Below are 16,523 nucleotides of genomic sequence, written 5' to 3'. Positions count from 1 at the left end.
CTCCACTGATTGCCAATTGTCAAATTTGTCATTTTGTTGACAAATGCTGTCAAATCTGAGAGTAAAATTCGCTGCCGCAAAAATTAAATTCGCCAATCCATTTGTGCTGTTAACGAAATGACAGCCATTAGGATTGTCCATATTATAGTAAACGATGTATGATGCATGGTGTTTTGTTAATCAAAATTTATTTCAAATATTTATAAAATAGGTAATATACAAGAGTAATATTTATATTACCCTTGTATATTATATCTTTAAGAATTCCATTTTATACTTTAGTATAAAACGAAACTCTTAATTAAATTAATCATAACTTTATTTTTTTTTATGTTGTTTGATAGTACAACACAGGAAAATGTCGTTGTCAACAGCAATATATCAATATAATCAATTGTCAAAATAAATAACCTAAAAATCGGTTTCATAACTCATAATGTCGAAAATTTGTTATATTTTACAAAAAACAATAGGTGTAGTACCTCGGACAGTTTTCCAACCTCACATAGCAAGCATAAATAAAACTTGCTATGAAAAAATTCACACAGACGTAACATATTATGCTGTTAAGAAAACTACAACTGCGGCCGGAGGTATATTTTCATCACTAACTTCAAATAGTTAATACACATATGGACGTGAGTTCACGATTACATCACATTAATTCTGGAAAATTTGAAATCTACATTTGAAAATCAATTACCAAATGTATATGACGAAATAGGCCATCAGACGAGTGATCAATACCTTTAGGCATAATGTTACCAACTCTGCTTAATTGTTTGTCTCTAACTGACTTACTGGCCCTTCAGGAAGTCCAGTATTACCAAGTATTTGATGTCTAACAAAGAGGTTTCACCACACATCAGCTGTTTTGCTTCCACACAGATATACTTTGTGTTATATTATAATGTCAAAGTAATGTCTAAAATGTTATGCTATTCAATGCAAAAAATGAGTTTATTTTTAAGTATTGTTAAAATTTACCAGGTGTGCTGGGCTTGGGTAAAGGAAAGAAAAAACTAGGTAAACTCGGAGCAATGGAAAAGAAAGAACTACCGGTGGAGACAGATCCAGAAAAATTGGTCAATTATGTGTGTGGATCTAACATTTACATCACTGGAGAGGATGTTAAGGTGATTTAAGATTACTATATTAGATTATTGTCTAGAGTAAATCAACCATCTGCAAGTTATGCCTCTTCTTGAAAACATAAACTATTATTTAAATTCATGATTTCAGCTAAAGGAAGACAGCGAGTATCCAGACTGGTTGTGGAATCTACATACTGGCAAACCTCCAAGTATAGAGGAACTAGACCCAAACACCAAGCAGTACTGGCTGCGAGTGCGCGCTGCTGGCATGCGTAGGAATAATCGTCTACGTTCTATGCGCAAGTTCTAGTGGCCAAAAAATGCTTAATGAAATTGATTGTGTCTGTGAGAGACTTATAAACTTCTATTATATAATTCTTTTGTTTTAATTTTTTTCAAATTAAATCTAAAATAACAGATTAGTTATTTTAAGATTAGTGTTAAGTAGTAAATAAAGATGTTGACTTTAGGACTATATTTTTCATTTTTTTAAAAAAACATGTTTACCTCACCAAAATACAAAAACATAGATCTCGGAAAGTCATTGTTAGAAATTAACATTACTGAATTTTTCTTCTTAACAAAAAGTACACATTCATTTAAAACTTACAATGATTACAGTTTAAAAAAAAAAGTTAGTTTACAATAAAGTTACATAACAACTATACAAGTAGTTTGTCTGAAGAAAACTGCTAAGGTGCTGTTATTTCATCCAACTCATAACTGGCATTGTTCCATCATACATCTTATCACAGACAGTCCATAGTGTCCTCCTTAATGATCATGGGCGGCGCGTAGTCGCCGTGCTTCGTGCCGAACGAGTACGAATAGGGATTCTGCAATGTCATACGAAGTAATAGACGTTAAGACGGAAGAATCACATAGATCGCTACTGGAAAACAGACATATAAAATACATCATTAATTTCCTAAAAAGAAAAGTACTTATTGGTTTTGCAATACGCCCCAGTAGTGAATCTAATGTCAAACTAGCAAGCTATATATCACTAGGCATTTATCGATTAGAATTCAAACAAGTAGAAGTGACCTTCTTGGTATTGTAGAGGTTAGGCGGGTAGGCGGCGGGGCCGGGAGTGCGTGTGGCGCGCCCCGCGCCCTCTGCCCGCGCGCCCAGCGTGTAGCGCGGGGACCTGAGCGAATGTCTCTTTATAAACAAGCATGAATTTAAATATATAGTATTAGTTTTTGAAAGTGATCTCGCTCTGTCATTCTCATATCTCTCTAGGATGACAACACGACACGGCCAGATAAGTAGCAGCAGGACCATCGGCTTTACCTGTTTTCCGAGGCATTATAGTTAGTTTTAACCCAACTTGCAATACAAAAATGCCTAAGTGTACAACAGATAATAAAATACTGTACTATACTGTATTCTAAAAATATGTGCAAAGGCCAAGGTAAATTCTCTCAAATAGGGATCTCTTCCAGACGGTCTAAATGAGTTACAATAAGTTTCTAACTATGAGCTAACCATACTTCTTAAATATATTTTTTCTACTATGTTTGTTATCGAGCAGTTATATCTATATTAACCTTGTTTTATACACATCAGCGTCTCTCTGAAAATAGACAGCGGGTCCCGGAGATTTCGCCTTAAGATTGAAACCGACGCGGGCCCCCATCGTATACGCCGGGGTTCCGGGCCCGAGGCGCAAGGCGTAAGCGTTAGATGCAGGGCCTGGCCGCTTGAGCGCAAAGCCGAGACGGGCACCCATCGAGTATTGCGGCGCACGGGGCTCGCGCGTCGGCGGACAGCGCTCCGGAGCGTGCGCGCCAGGTCCGGGGGTTCGCATCGTTGCGCGGGTGGGAAACCTGTGTGTGATATTAGTAGGCGTTCTTTACCTGTGTCATCATACTTTACACTTTATAACTATTTCCATTACGCTTACTAATTGAGAATTTACACCACAGTTAATCTACTTGTAAAGCATTATTTCACGATCGCCAACATCAACAACAACAAACACACATGATTAAATGTTACATTTCTTTTAATCAACAAGAAGATAAGACAAGAGTCTACATTTAAATTTTTTAAAGTTTTAAAATTCCGTTGTGTGTGCCAGTGGGCCATCTCGGCTCTTAACATAAATTAACACACATATTTAACATATTTTAGCATTTGTGATTTTCCTTTTACCGTGCCCCGAAGCTCCAAGCCGGTGATGACATCAGTCCCTCTCGAGTAATCCGGTCGATGCGGTACGCCGGTCCGGGACCGAGCTGCTTCACTCTGAATCCAGCGTTGGTCCCAAAAGAGAACATTGGGTTTCGATAACGAGAAGGGTCGTGGGATGGGAACCCCACCGTTGTTGGCAGTTTGTACGCGCCCGGACCGGGCCCTGTTGTTACCGAATGGCACGGGAGAATTTATTAATAATAATAAGGTAAATATTTAAGATTTTCTTATGGAGTGCTGTTTAGCAGCATCATTTAACAGAAAATAAGTGTCATTTGATGTTAGTTATGTTATATGTTAGGGTGTTAGTTATATATTGACTTTTAAATAACTTATATTTAGTATCCAGCTCACCTAAGGGTTTTTTGCAAGCCATTTTGAGTGGTAAATTATATTTGTTTTGAGTACAATACACTAAAATTTCGTTACATCTGCAGCGACGTAATGTTGACGTTACTCGTCAATTTATGATGCTGTCTTAGGTTGTACCTTTTAAATTTGGAATAACTTTATATAAAAAGGTTTTAATCTTTTACTAATTGTGTTTGATTAATAATTTTGCCATATTTTATAAAAAATAATATTATAGCAGTAGAGATAATAAGCTTGTATACATACGTGAAGCGTGTACCCAATATGCATTTTCTACCCTTTACAGCGACCCACAGATTTCAAAATTTCAACCTTAATTTTCTTGACCCTATAATTGTGTCCTCTCCTGATGTCGTTTCTTAACACGGTCAGTGTCCTGCCGATGCTTTTTCCTGTCATGATTTTATTTTTCTTTCGTATAAATTGCGAACTACTGAAGTTAAACCTAACAGCCTGGCCACAGGACGTTCGCCGACGCGAATATTCTAGTTTAGCGACTGAAATAAACGTATAGCAATGTACTAATCATGCCACGCTCAACGGCGACCGGCGAAGCGACTGGCAAATAGTACCGAGCGAATCGCGCGGGCGACTTGCGGCGCGACGGGCGAGCAAAACAAAGCTGTGAATCAGTACGTAGCAAGCTACGGATTCGGCGGTAGTCGCGGCGAATAGGTGCTGTGATCAAACGAATGTAGTTTTTTCGCGGCGAAAAATGAATACAGAAGCTTTTATTGCAGAAATATTAGCTAGACCACCTATTTTAATACTCATTCTAGAATATCAGAAAAAAAAATTCTGGATATATTCTGTAACTCTCGTATTTCTTGTGGAATTCCCCGTCAATACCCCGATTCTTGTTCAAATCATGTACTCCACAATCTCTTCCAAATATTAGGTCTTGAACCAAAAAACGATTACTGTCTAAACAATATCGAGATAATTTCGATACATACATTTTGCCGCCGAACGTCCTTACTGGTCGCGGCGGCGAACGTCACTGTCCGTGGCCAACAAACGACTTTTTTTTTTTATTTATTTAAGCGTAATATTGATTCGCCGTTGCCGCGCGAATTGTCGATTCGCCGTTCGCTTCGCCGTTCGCACCGCCGATCTCCGTTGCCAGGCCGTAAGATACCTCTGCGGCGTAAATTTGCTAGAATGGATGTTAAGCAACTATGTACTGGCCGAAATATTGTTTGGTTAGCAGTGGAGCAGTGAGCCGAGATGGCCCAGTGGTTAGAACGCGTGCATCTTAACCGATGATTTCGGGTTCAAACCCAGGCAAGCACCACTGAACTTTCATGTGCTTAATTTGTGTTTATAATTCATCTCGTGCTCCGCAGTGAAGAAAAACATCGTGAGGAAACCTGCATGTGACATCAACGAAATTCTGCCACATGTGTATTCCACCAAACGCATTGGTGCAGCGTGGTGGAATATGCTCCAAACTTTCTCCTCAAAGGGAGAGGAGGCTTTAGCCCAGCAGTGGGAAAATTTACAGGCTGTTTATGTAGCAGTGGAGACTTGGTCGGTGTCTTGTATTGAAGGTGTGGTTGATGTTTTTGTTCAAGCGCCGATTCCCCCACTGAAGTTACAACACCTTCCTGCTCCCTGGTTTACTAAAGATATAAAAAGTAGTGCATATACAGGAAAAAAGTTGCTTAAAGTAAATATAAATTAAATGACTGACGAAAATCATAGTAAGTAACTATGATAAAGCTAGGTAAATCATAAGCCAGCTAGTCACTGCAATTTATTATGTAGGGATGCACAACGACGCCATATTCAAACTTCACTAGAGATCGGCGACCCTTACACAGTTTTTTCCGTCATAAAAAATTTCTCGAGACAACAGTCTCGAGAAATTTTCTTGTAGTTTTGAGTTGGTAAATCTTCTTCTCTTCTTCTCTTGAGTTGGTAAATCTTCTCAGAATTCATCTTAAATCAGTATTTTTGTTCTTCTTCCAACTCATTTGATAGTTCAGCTAAACGCGTAGTCTTCACTTACTGTCCACGACTTCGACTCCTCTTTAGTCTTCGTACGCGTTAAGCTAGTTTACTGTGTGTGATGTTAAGAAGAGCGTACAAGATTTATGGAGAAGTGCTTCGTTCTTTGAAAAGATGGATTAAAAGGGTGTCCGAACATATGTCAACATTTTATAATAATAATTTTACAATTCAGGCTATTGAGCTCTGGAACGGCATTCCTTTAATTCAAAAATATTTTTAAAAAAATTGAAAAAGATCACTTTTGGTCTCAAATGCCTTATCAACAATAATTTATTTTATTTTTATTAGTTTTTGTATTTTTCTTTTTTTTTCTTGTTATGTTTGAAGTCTTAAGGTTTTTTTCGTGCTTATTATATACAAAGTGTGTATTTATATTATAAACTTATAGTTTTATATGTTTTCATAAAATGATTTAACGATTGACAATATGTGTATTTCATATTTATATCTATTTATTAGTTTTAGATTAATTTTATTTTATATGGGCCCAGTGGTTAGTAGAGCCGAGATGGCCCAGTGGTTAGAACGCGTGCATCTTAACCGATGATTTCGGGTTCAAGCCCAGGCAGGCACACTGAATTTTCATGTGCTTAATTTGTGTTTATAATTCATCTCGTGCTCGGCGGCGAAGGAAAACATCGTGAGGAAACCTGCATGTGTCTAATTTCAACGAAATTCTGCCACATGTGTATTCCGCCAACCCGCATTGGAGCAGCATGGTGGAATATGCTCCAAACCTTCTCAAAGGGAGAGGAGGCCTTTAGCCCAGCAGTGGGAAAATTTACAGGCTGCTAATGCTAAAAAAAATAAAACTATTAGATCACCACCAATCTCGTATCCTACGAGTTAACCTACCCGTTGGTTGTCTAGAAGACATCGCTATGGAGCGAAAGGTCTCCAAAATTGTATGCTATTGTTTTAGGCTGTTTTGTATGGTTTTTTTTTCTTATTGGTGTACAATAAAGCATTACGAGTCATTTTTTTTACGATAAATTGTTCGGCATATATCAAATCAATCCAAAGTAATCAAATTATCTGTGTCTAAATCGTATTGTGTTTTATCAGTTTGATAGTACGGTAGGTACGTTAGACGGCTAAATAAAGGGTCTTTGACACAGAAATCTGTTATAATAATTTATTCATATTATATTATATACGAGAGCCGAGATGGCCCATTGGTTAGAACGCGAGCATCTTAACCGATGATTTCGGGTCCAAGCGTAGGCAGGCACCACTGAATTTTCATGTGCTTAATTTGTGTTTATAATTCATCTCGTGCTCGGCGGTGAAGAAAAACATCGTGAGGAAACCTGCATGTGACATCAACGAAATTCTGCCACATGTGTATTCCACCAACCCGCATTGGAGCAGCGTGGTGGAATATGCTCCAAACCTTCTCAAAAAATGTAATACATTATATACATACATTTTTTTTTTATGACAGAGGTGGCAAACGAGCAGGAGGCTCACCTGATGAAAAGTGACTACCACCGCCCATGGACATCTGCAACACCGGGGGGCTTGTAGGTGCGTTGCCGGCCTTTCAGGAAAGAGTACGCTCTTTTCTTAAAGGTTCCCAAGTCGTATCGGTTCGGAAAAACCGCCGGCGAAAGCTGGTTCCACAGAGTGGTTGTGCGAGGCAGAAAATGTCTTCAAAATCGCGCTGTTTTGGATTTTCGGACATCTAGGTGATGCGGGTGATATTTGGAATTTTGACGATATGCCCGAAGGTGAAATTCAGCAGCCGGGATTAATCCAAATAATTCCTCGGAACATTCCCCGTGATAAATTCTGTAGAAGATGCAGAGCGATCCAACATCTCTACGCAAAGCCAAAGGATCAAGCAGATCGGAAAGGGCTTGATCGGCGATAATTCGAGCCGCTCTACGTTGGATACGGTCAAATGGAAGGAGCTGGTACTGGGGAGCACCAGCCCAGAGGTGAGAGCAGTATTCCATGTGAGGCCGAATTTGCGCCTTGTATAGTCTTAGACGATGGGCCGACGTGAAATACTGTCTTGCCTTGCTGAGCACACCGAGCTTTTTTGATGCCAATTTGGCTTTGCCTTCCAATTGACCGCGGAACTGAACGATGCTCGAAACATCGACGCCAAGTATTCCGATACCAGCTGTGGCGGCTAATGGAATGTTCTCGAATCGTGGAGATACGACAAATGGTGTTTTTTAAGCAGTTAACGCGCAAACTTGCGTCTTTTTGGGGTTGAAATGGACTAGGTTTAGCCGACCCCAGTTCGAGACTTTGTTTAACGAAGACTCGATTTCAGACACAAGTTTGTTCCGGTTTTCTTCGACGTTTTCCCTAGAAATATTAGCACGGCCGGTGTATGAGGTGTCTACGGTGCTGTCGTCTGCATAGCAGTGAACGTTACTGATTTGCAACAAGTCATTGATATGCAGAAGAAACAGAGTGGGTGATAGAACGCAGCCTTGTGGAACACCAGCATTGACGAATTTTAAGTCAGAGCATGCACCGTCGACAACGACCTTGATGCTCCGATCTGCCAAAAAACTGGTAATCCAATTGCATAATTTTTAACTCCCTCTATCGAACGTACTGGTAAACTATCCTGTAGAGAATTTCAGCGATACCTACGTTATATTTTGCGTGTACCGTTCTCCTAAGAGTTTTTTTTAATTTGATATGAAAAGTATTCTTAAAACTAGTTGTAAAATAATTAAATTTGTGATTGCGAGTGTTGATTTCAACGTTGATTTGTTAAAAGAATCCATGGTAAGTTTCATTTAACGAAACAGATTCACCGGCCCGACTTCACAATGTATGTTATCACTATCAAAACTATTACGTATCAATTATAAACAGTCTAACCTCTGACCACTGTGGTCAAATATTTTCCGTGGAAGACAAAATAATAATTTATTCACGTAAAATTATATTATTAAATTATATGCGCTACCTTCGTACAAGCACGAGTTCAGCTCAATCGGAATAACGATGGACGAATGTATAGAATATGAAAAAAAAAACAAGGTTTATTTATTAAGTATAGGAGATTTTATATTAAATTTTTCAACAGAATACATAGCGTGTAGATGTCGCTAAAGGAACGAGTTACGAGTTGTGTTGCGAGACGCGAGTCACGGCAGCGGCCGCTTGCTCGGCTCCAGCGGCGTCATCTCCTCGCCCTCCGCCTCGCTGTCGTCGTCCGGCGTCGCGCTGGCGCCCCACTGCCGCCGAGCACCGAGCGGATAGTATTACGCACAAATAAAATACAGATTACTAGAATACGTATTATGTACGTCGATACATATACATCCAACTTTTATCATACTGATAGATACAGCCTACACCGGTTTTTATTGTTAATCACTTACGATAATGAAGTCCTCCAGACCACGATACGTCACTGCGAGACAGGCATTCTCAAGAGACTGTTACAAATGTTTGCGCAAACGCTCTCCTTTTCATCAGTGCCCTAATTCGATGGGACAGTAGATCCGATACGATCGGAAACAATTGAAGCCCAGGACCAAAGGCTCCACAAAAGTGCAAAAACTGCGAATTCCCTTTTCCGAATAGAGTTCAGTAGTTTCCCGAAAATTTCTCAACAAAAAAATACCCATAACTTTTGAATAGATGGAACCCGTACTTTGGAGCCAGGTCCTCGAGATTATAAGTTAGCTTTTTGTCCCACGAGCTAAACAAGTAACTTATAATACTATACTTTACTATTAATATATAAGTAGTACAATAGTTCCATCGCATGTAATTGTATATGTTTTGCTAATTTGAATATACTCGTAGGTATTTTGGAGGTATTTAAATGATTTATTTTTATAATATTATTGAGTTTAGTCAAATTGCAATGGTGACCTTTAACAATTACCCAATACATAATAATCGTATGTTGAATTATTCGTATAATATGAGTGGAATGAGGAGAGGTCACCTGCTCGGATAATGGGTGCGCCGCCAGCGCGCGGTACAGGCAGACGGAGTACAGCAAGTTGGCCACACCCAGCGTACGCAGCGCGGACTCGAAACCCGCGCACCACGACACCAGCCCGCCAACCACCGGGCCTGGCGATTAAGCATCTCAATTACGAGAATTTAACCGCACCCGCTTCGAGGTCATTTACTGTTAATATAATTTTCTTTCCACTTTTAAATACCTATAGCGTAAGCGGCACTCGAGGCGGCCTGTAAGAGCGCGGCGCGGTGCGGCAACGCGCGGCGGCGGCGCGCCAGCACGGCCGGCACCAGCGCCGCGTCCGCAGCGCCCAGCCCCGCGCCCAGTAGCGCCTGCGGCAGCGACACCCACCCCACCTTCGCACACGGTGACGCTATCATCTCATGGCAAATAAAATTATGGTGTGAATACGCTATTCAGTGTGTGTTTTAAACTCTGTAAATATATTTCGTAAGTTCATCAGGGTGGACATTTATCTAGGACGATGTGACTTGAGACTCCAGGTCGCTTTACGGACGGACAGTTACATATACATAGGTAATACGCGGTCAGGGTAGCAGTATGCGGACGCACCGAGGGAGCGAGCGGAGCCAAGAGTGCGGCGACGCCGACACACGCCACGGCGGTGACGGCGACGCGTTCGGGCCCGATACGCCGCGCCGGAGCGCCCAGTGAGCTCGCAGCCACCAGGTATCCCACGCTGTCGGGAAGGAACACCGCGCCCAGCGCCCAGCGCTGTCGGTCGTTTCAAACATGTATTACTCAGCGGAGCTGGGTCTTAGACTAAACTCGTTGCTAAATCGTAAATTATTCCAGATTATTTTCATTTAAATGATCTTGCAGAGACGCCCTGAGCTATAAAATATCATATAATATACATTTTGAAAAAAACTAATATCACATCCATCGATTGTCCCTGTATCGGTAATAGGATATAATACTTATTTGTAACAATTAATCATCGAAAAGAATAATTTCTTGTGAGTACTTATGGGCAGATGATCAGTCAGGTCAACTGAAATTAGTTTTCAATGTTTAATGTGAAATATTAAAATCATCACCCCTCAAAAATATCGCGAACGTAGAAACAGTACCTCAGGATGAAACTTGTGCATGATCCACAGCGGCAGGCAAGGCTCGAGCGCCGCCATGACGCTGGTGGTCAGCAGCACGGCGCCCGCACATGCGCCCGTCGCGTCGCGGCGTGCCTCCGCCCACATCACTCGCGCGCCTGTAGCCGCGCCGTGCGAGCCTTCCATGTCGCTTGTACTCTGAATCAGCCAAGAAGAACAATTACTACTCGTTCCAGCCTTCTGCCCAGCTTCTCCGGCCCAATAACGCCAGGGTTATGGTATTTCGTTGTATCTAAATTCCTGTCGACTTATCCATAATCAAGTGTTGGATACTAGCTTCACATAGAGCGACTGCCTGCTGACCTCCACAGACTTGAGGAAATCATTTGACGGTAAAGGGATGTTCATGTGAGGTGATTCAAATGAAGGATACTTCTGCCATAGAATAAAATAAAATATAGGGAGTATCATAAGTAGGTTGGCGAAGACGTGGCCGCACACTCGTAAGTTTGTATCTTATACCGGAAATATAGGGAGATATGAACACCTCATACTTACATTAACGAGATGTAATCCATTATTTGTAATAACATTCAGTGGGTACCTAGTTTGTACGATCGACTCAGCTTATACTCACCATATTCTCCTGTTCCTCTTTTTGAAGGAGCAAGTACTGCAGACCTGCAAATAACTCAATAAAGTATTGTGCGCTTTATGTAAACAATTTTACAAATATTTAAGAATAGTATTTCTTTTCACCGAGGTTGATCAATAAGGCGACGGCTATGAGCTGGAAGGGAGCGGCTAGACTCCAAAGTTTGTACGCGGCGCCTCCGAAAGGGTATCCCACCAACACTCCTGTACCAACGATTATAGTTCCGAGTTGATAATTATACAATAAATATAAAGTGAACTTTTATCATTCAGGAATCTCACAGAAATTATAAAAAAGAGAGTAGTATATAAAAAAATTTAAGCACAGTGATAACGTACCCAGTGCGACGGCTCCAAGAAGTGCGCCCAGCGCTCGGTGAGAGCGCTCGGGCGGCAGCACGCGCGCCGCCAGCGCCAGCCCCGCCACGCCGCCCAGCGCCGCGCCGCCGCCGTGAGCCACGCGCCCCGCGCCCGCGCACAGCGCGCCGCCTGTGTCGCGCCCGGCGCACCACCCGAATACTTTGACGACAACAAGACAAAATATAACGTTACCTACTGGCTGTCCATCGGAAATGTTCTTTAGAACATCTAGACGTGATGTTAGAATTCGTCCTTAAACGAGTCAATGACTAATCTGCGAACAATGCAGGTACCCTCCCGAACGAACTTACACAAAGCCCAACTGCCGAGTGAAGGTATTAAGTTAAATTTATTATGTAAAAGATGTTATTTTCAAAGTACTCGTATGAGCATATTTGAACACAGTTTTTATCGAATTTGAAGTGAATATATTATGTGAGTATGACTTTGTATGTCGTGAGTGCTCACTAACAACAAATAAACTGTCTGTGTTCATTTTAAAGTACTCACTCCTAATGCTCTGCAAATTAACATTCCCGTCGCAGCGGCAATGGATTACTGGAATGTGACGTGCATTGTTTTTCGAGGTGAAATAAATGCCGCCATAATGTGGGATCTGAATTTTTAACATAATATCGTAGGAAGTTGAGTAACAAAAATGTTTATTGGCTGGGAATGATGAGTTTTTAGGAGGAACAACCGTAGTTTTATTTTAATTAATTAGTTAATTTTGGCCAAACATTAGTTGTGTGGTCCGCCAATGTCCACGGGCGATAGTAACAACTTACCATCGAGTGGTCTATTTGCCCGTTTGCCGACCGATTTCAAAACCATGTTAGTTGTATACCCAGTGCGGCCGTGGCCAACAGAGCCGTGGCGAGGCGCAGCGCCACGACGGGGCCGCGCGCGGCAGTGAGCGACGCCGCCGCGGGCGACAGCGCCAACTGCGTGGCCGCCTTCGCCCCCAGCACTGCGCCCACCACCGCCTGCGACGTGCCCACGCCCTTACCTGAAACAGAGCCGATGTGGTTCTCGATAATTACTTAGTCTTTGGTCTAACAAGCAAATGCTTCGTTCCTGTCATAGATTACGGAACAAATATCACAGATAAAGTTATAAGGACTAGGAGACAGGTAACAGGTACCTTTTAGTCGATCTTCTCTTTATCGATGTTCGCTCACTGAATACAATTCGATATGCTGAGTTCAAAAAATATTATGTTTTAAGTCACAATTCAGAATTCGTATTTCACACTCAAAGGCTTGATGAATCACAGAATAAAATTATAAAATTTTGTGATTTTTTTCACACATAGCACATCTGTCTGTCTGTAGTCTGTGCTCGAATCAGCTGTCGAGCGACCCGGCTTAATATATTTTTGAATAATAAAAGAATTCATTACATTTACATTACGTTGGCAGCCTGTAAATTTCCCACTGCTGGGCTAAGGCCTCCTCTCCCTTCGAGGAGAGGGTTTGGAGCATATTCCACCACACACGCCACACATGTAGCAGAATTTCGTTGAAATTAGATGCCGGTTTCCTCACGATGATTTCCTTCACCGCCGAGCACGAGATGAATTATAAACACAAATTAAGCACATGAAAATTCATTGGTTCCTGCCTGGTTTTGAACCCGAAATCATCGGTTAAGATGCACGCGTTCTACCCACTGGGCCATTTCGGCTCACATAAAAGAATTCATTAAATTTAATTAACTCCTATGTACATATATTTTACCCGAATCGCAGTCTACCCGCTATTGGACTAAACTACGTATAAGTTCGTGCGATAAGTTATTAGAAATTTTTGTTTAGGAGTAAAAGATTATAATAGCTCGTTCTATGTAGGAGAAGCTTAAATATACATACAGATGCCAAGCAGCACATCACCTAAACGTGTTACATAAAACAACCTATTTATACGAAGGACTTGATAGAAAATGCTAACACTTACCGTCGTCCTCGTCGGTGATGTGGCGCACGGTGGTGTTGAGGAGCGCGGCGAGCGGCGTGCCGTGCTCCGACCACAGAGCCAGCGACTCGCCGCGCACCCAATCCGGGATTATGGGCACTGGAGACGACAAAGTTTCAGTTCTATCATTCTAATCTGATGAAATCAACTGGCAGTTAAAAAACATACTAATATAATGGTAGTACGTGAATAGCCCATGGTGTAAGGCATGTGCCTGTGATAGTATGTTGACATATTAAAACTTCAGGTATTGAAAATTAAGACCATTCTACTTTATGTATTTTTTCCATTCATATATATCTCAAACACGAAGATAATACTATACGTATCGTATAATCTATCTCATGTGCATTATTTACATGTATATGTAGTATTTTTTGTCTTGCTAATAATATGAAACTGGGCTAAAATCTATAACATATGGCACTAACCGAGTACAGTGAGTAGAACGTTGTCCAAGAAAAATGTCAAATAGACCAAAGCAAAGGCCGTCAGCCCAGTGGACTGGCTGTACTCCTGCATCGCCTTCCTTCGAGTTTACCATTGGACGGTTCTCAACGAACTGCGGCTCCAGAACTACTCGCGGCGGATCCATTTGCGTCGCGCGTGCGACCCGCTGATAACAAGCAATTCGTTTTCAATCAGCGCTCGTTCGCGCGTGTGCGCCCCCTTAATACAATTTTACGGTGAAGGGTGCCGTTTATGAGACACGGGTTGAGATGAGGTACATTTTCAATGACATATCTGAAAGGACTGATTACTTTTTCCTTTTTTACATTTTTGAAACAAAATAGTGGATAAATAAAACAAATAAAAAAAAACTAAATATATTATTTTTTAGCTGTTCGGCGGTAGAATATGGTGGGTGGTATGGATGACCCTCCCAGGCGGGCTTGCACAAAGGCCTACCACTAAGTAACTTTAAATGTTTACTGTACAATACATTACTAAAGCATAATATTGTTAATTGTCAAATTCTAATTTTTTTTATATTTAAATGTCTCAATTAAAGATTAAAGTCACAGGAAAACATTTTATTGAAAGTATATTTTCAATAAATAAGTTGATGCAACAGAAATAAAATATTATATACATTGTGCAAATAGTGCGTCGATACGCGCCAGTATAAGGATATAATATTAACTATAAGTATTATTTAGTATTATATAACATATAAATCGCACATTTTTTCAATATTAGCTATAAGTATTATTTAGTATTATATAACATATAAATCGCACATTTTTTTCAAAATTCAAATTAAGTTATTGTGACCACTACTGTACTTATGTAGTAGTAGTAGTAGTAGTAGTAGTAGTAGTAGTAGTAGTAGTAGTAGTAGTAGTAGTAGTAGTAGTAGTAGTAGTAGAGTACTTTTAGACTACTACTAGATATAATACATTATAAAAAATATATAGGTACGTACGAATTTTAATTCGAAATTCGAGACTAACTTCGGGATATTGAGCAACGTGAGTATATTTACATTTCTTGTCAAAGAACCAGCGACATAATTGTATAAGTACGAGAAGAAGTAAAGGTAATTTCCAGCATAGCAAAGTCAATAAAGGTTAGAGCATGGTATGCGTCTTCATATTTAGGTTCAGCAGAAAAAAAACTTACCCCAATGAGAATAAACTTTTAGTATTCGTTCATTTTCAGCCGGAGAAATAATATATAATTAAATTTGGTTTGTTTGCCAATATTGGAGGAATAGAGTAACTTTCTTGCCGGTTTTATCTAACTTTCGACCCGGTGATTCAATACTTTGGTCTGTGATCCTGCCATTGTAAACAATTATTATAATCGTCAAATGATACGTCATGCAAAGTATTTTATGTATCGACTTGACTTCCTATTAAGTAAATTAAAAAATAAATAATGTAACACGAGGTTTTAAAAGCGCTTTTGGGAATTGTGAGCTCACTTAAATAAATTAATACTCAAAGCCATATTATAATAATATACTAGCTACCCACCCCGGCTTCATACGGGTGCAATGCTGATACTAAATATATCTATTACAGAATGTCTTTATATAAGTACATCGTTCACAGTGTTATCAGTCAGTTTAGGACCATATTGATCTACATTAAATGCATAATCCATTTAAGGTACTTTATTGTATAAGCCATTATTTCTCGTAAAAAGTAAAGAATAAAAAATGGTTATTGTGGATTATCCCTAAGAGATAGAGATATATAGGTATGTACCATCGCGGACTTTTACCTTCCTCTTGACTCACTCTATCTATTAAAAAAACCTCTATCGATTAAAGTTCTAAGCATACATAGTGACAGACGGACAGCGGGAAGCGACTTTGTTCTATACTTTATAGTGATACCATATCTATCATAAAGGTATCGCTAACATGTATTTAAACATTAATAAAATATGGTAGTTGTGTAAATCTTATCTTATTAGTACTATTATATACATATGCTTTATGAATAAAATGAAAAAAACTAATACCGATGTAAAAATTTATAAATATTGCAATATTAAAATAATTTTATATTTACATACATTACATTAATAATTAATACGTATTATATTATGTATGTACTAGCATTGTTCGAAATATATCTCTACGTGTCCTGTCTTTGTATATACATTGTCTTATATGTAGTTATAATGTGGATGTATTTACCAATTTCTATAGCCATCAATTGAACGGTATAGAAATTGATGATCTGCACAGCTGTCACGCGGTGAGTAATAACAAAATGGATAGTATAAAAACTTCTTTCATAGTAATTAGTCAAATAACGCTAAAGGCTATAAATCGCAAATAAACTTCTATTACAATTTCTATTTTTATAAAAAGATACATGGA

At 39.8% G+C, this 16,523-nt stretch overlaps 2 protein-coding genes and 1 pseudogene across 2 annotated transcripts; 1 reads left to right on the top strand and 2 right to left on the bottom strand.

Annotated features, from left to right (window-relative positions):
* Positions 1-385: 385 nt before the first annotated feature.
* Positions 386-1,563, top strand: LOC125072731 (39S ribosomal protein L54, mitochondrial). Its single transcript, XM_047683412.1, has 3 exons — positions 386-593; positions 991-1,136; positions 1,243-1,563. Exons 1-3 carry the CDS (start codon positions 437-439, stop codon positions 1,402-1,404), a joined length of 465 nt encoding a protein of 154 aa, XP_047539368.1. The 5' UTR covers positions 386-436; the 3' UTR covers positions 1,405-1,563.
* A 37-nt stretch (positions 1,564-1,600) lies between these two features.
* On the bottom strand, positions 1,601-3,740 carry LOC125072749 (outer dense fiber protein 3-like). The gene is made up of 5 exons (XM_047683432.1): positions 3,648-3,740; positions 3,255-3,456; positions 2,648-2,926; positions 2,142-2,244; positions 1,601-1,930 (listed from the first exon to the last, which is right to left on the bottom strand). Exons 1-5 carry the CDS (start codon positions 3,667-3,669, stop codon positions 1,844-1,846), a joined length of 693 nt encoding a protein of 230 aa, XP_047539388.1. The 5' UTR covers positions 3,670-3,740; the 3' UTR covers positions 1,601-1,843.
* Positions 3,741-8,688: 4,948 nt separating this feature from the next.
* On the bottom strand, positions 8,689-14,362 carry LOC125072785 (annotated as a pseudogene).
* Positions 14,363-16,523: the final 2,161 nt, after the last annotated feature.

Source organism: Vanessa atalanta, chromosome 22, assembly GCF_905147765.1.
Source record: "Vanessa atalanta chromosome 22, ilVanAtal1.2, whole genome shotgun sequence".
Lineage (NCBI taxonomy): Eukaryota > Metazoa > Arthropoda > Insecta > Lepidoptera > Nymphalidae > Vanessa > Vanessa atalanta.
This window is presented reverse-complemented; position numbering and strand designations above follow the sequence as displayed.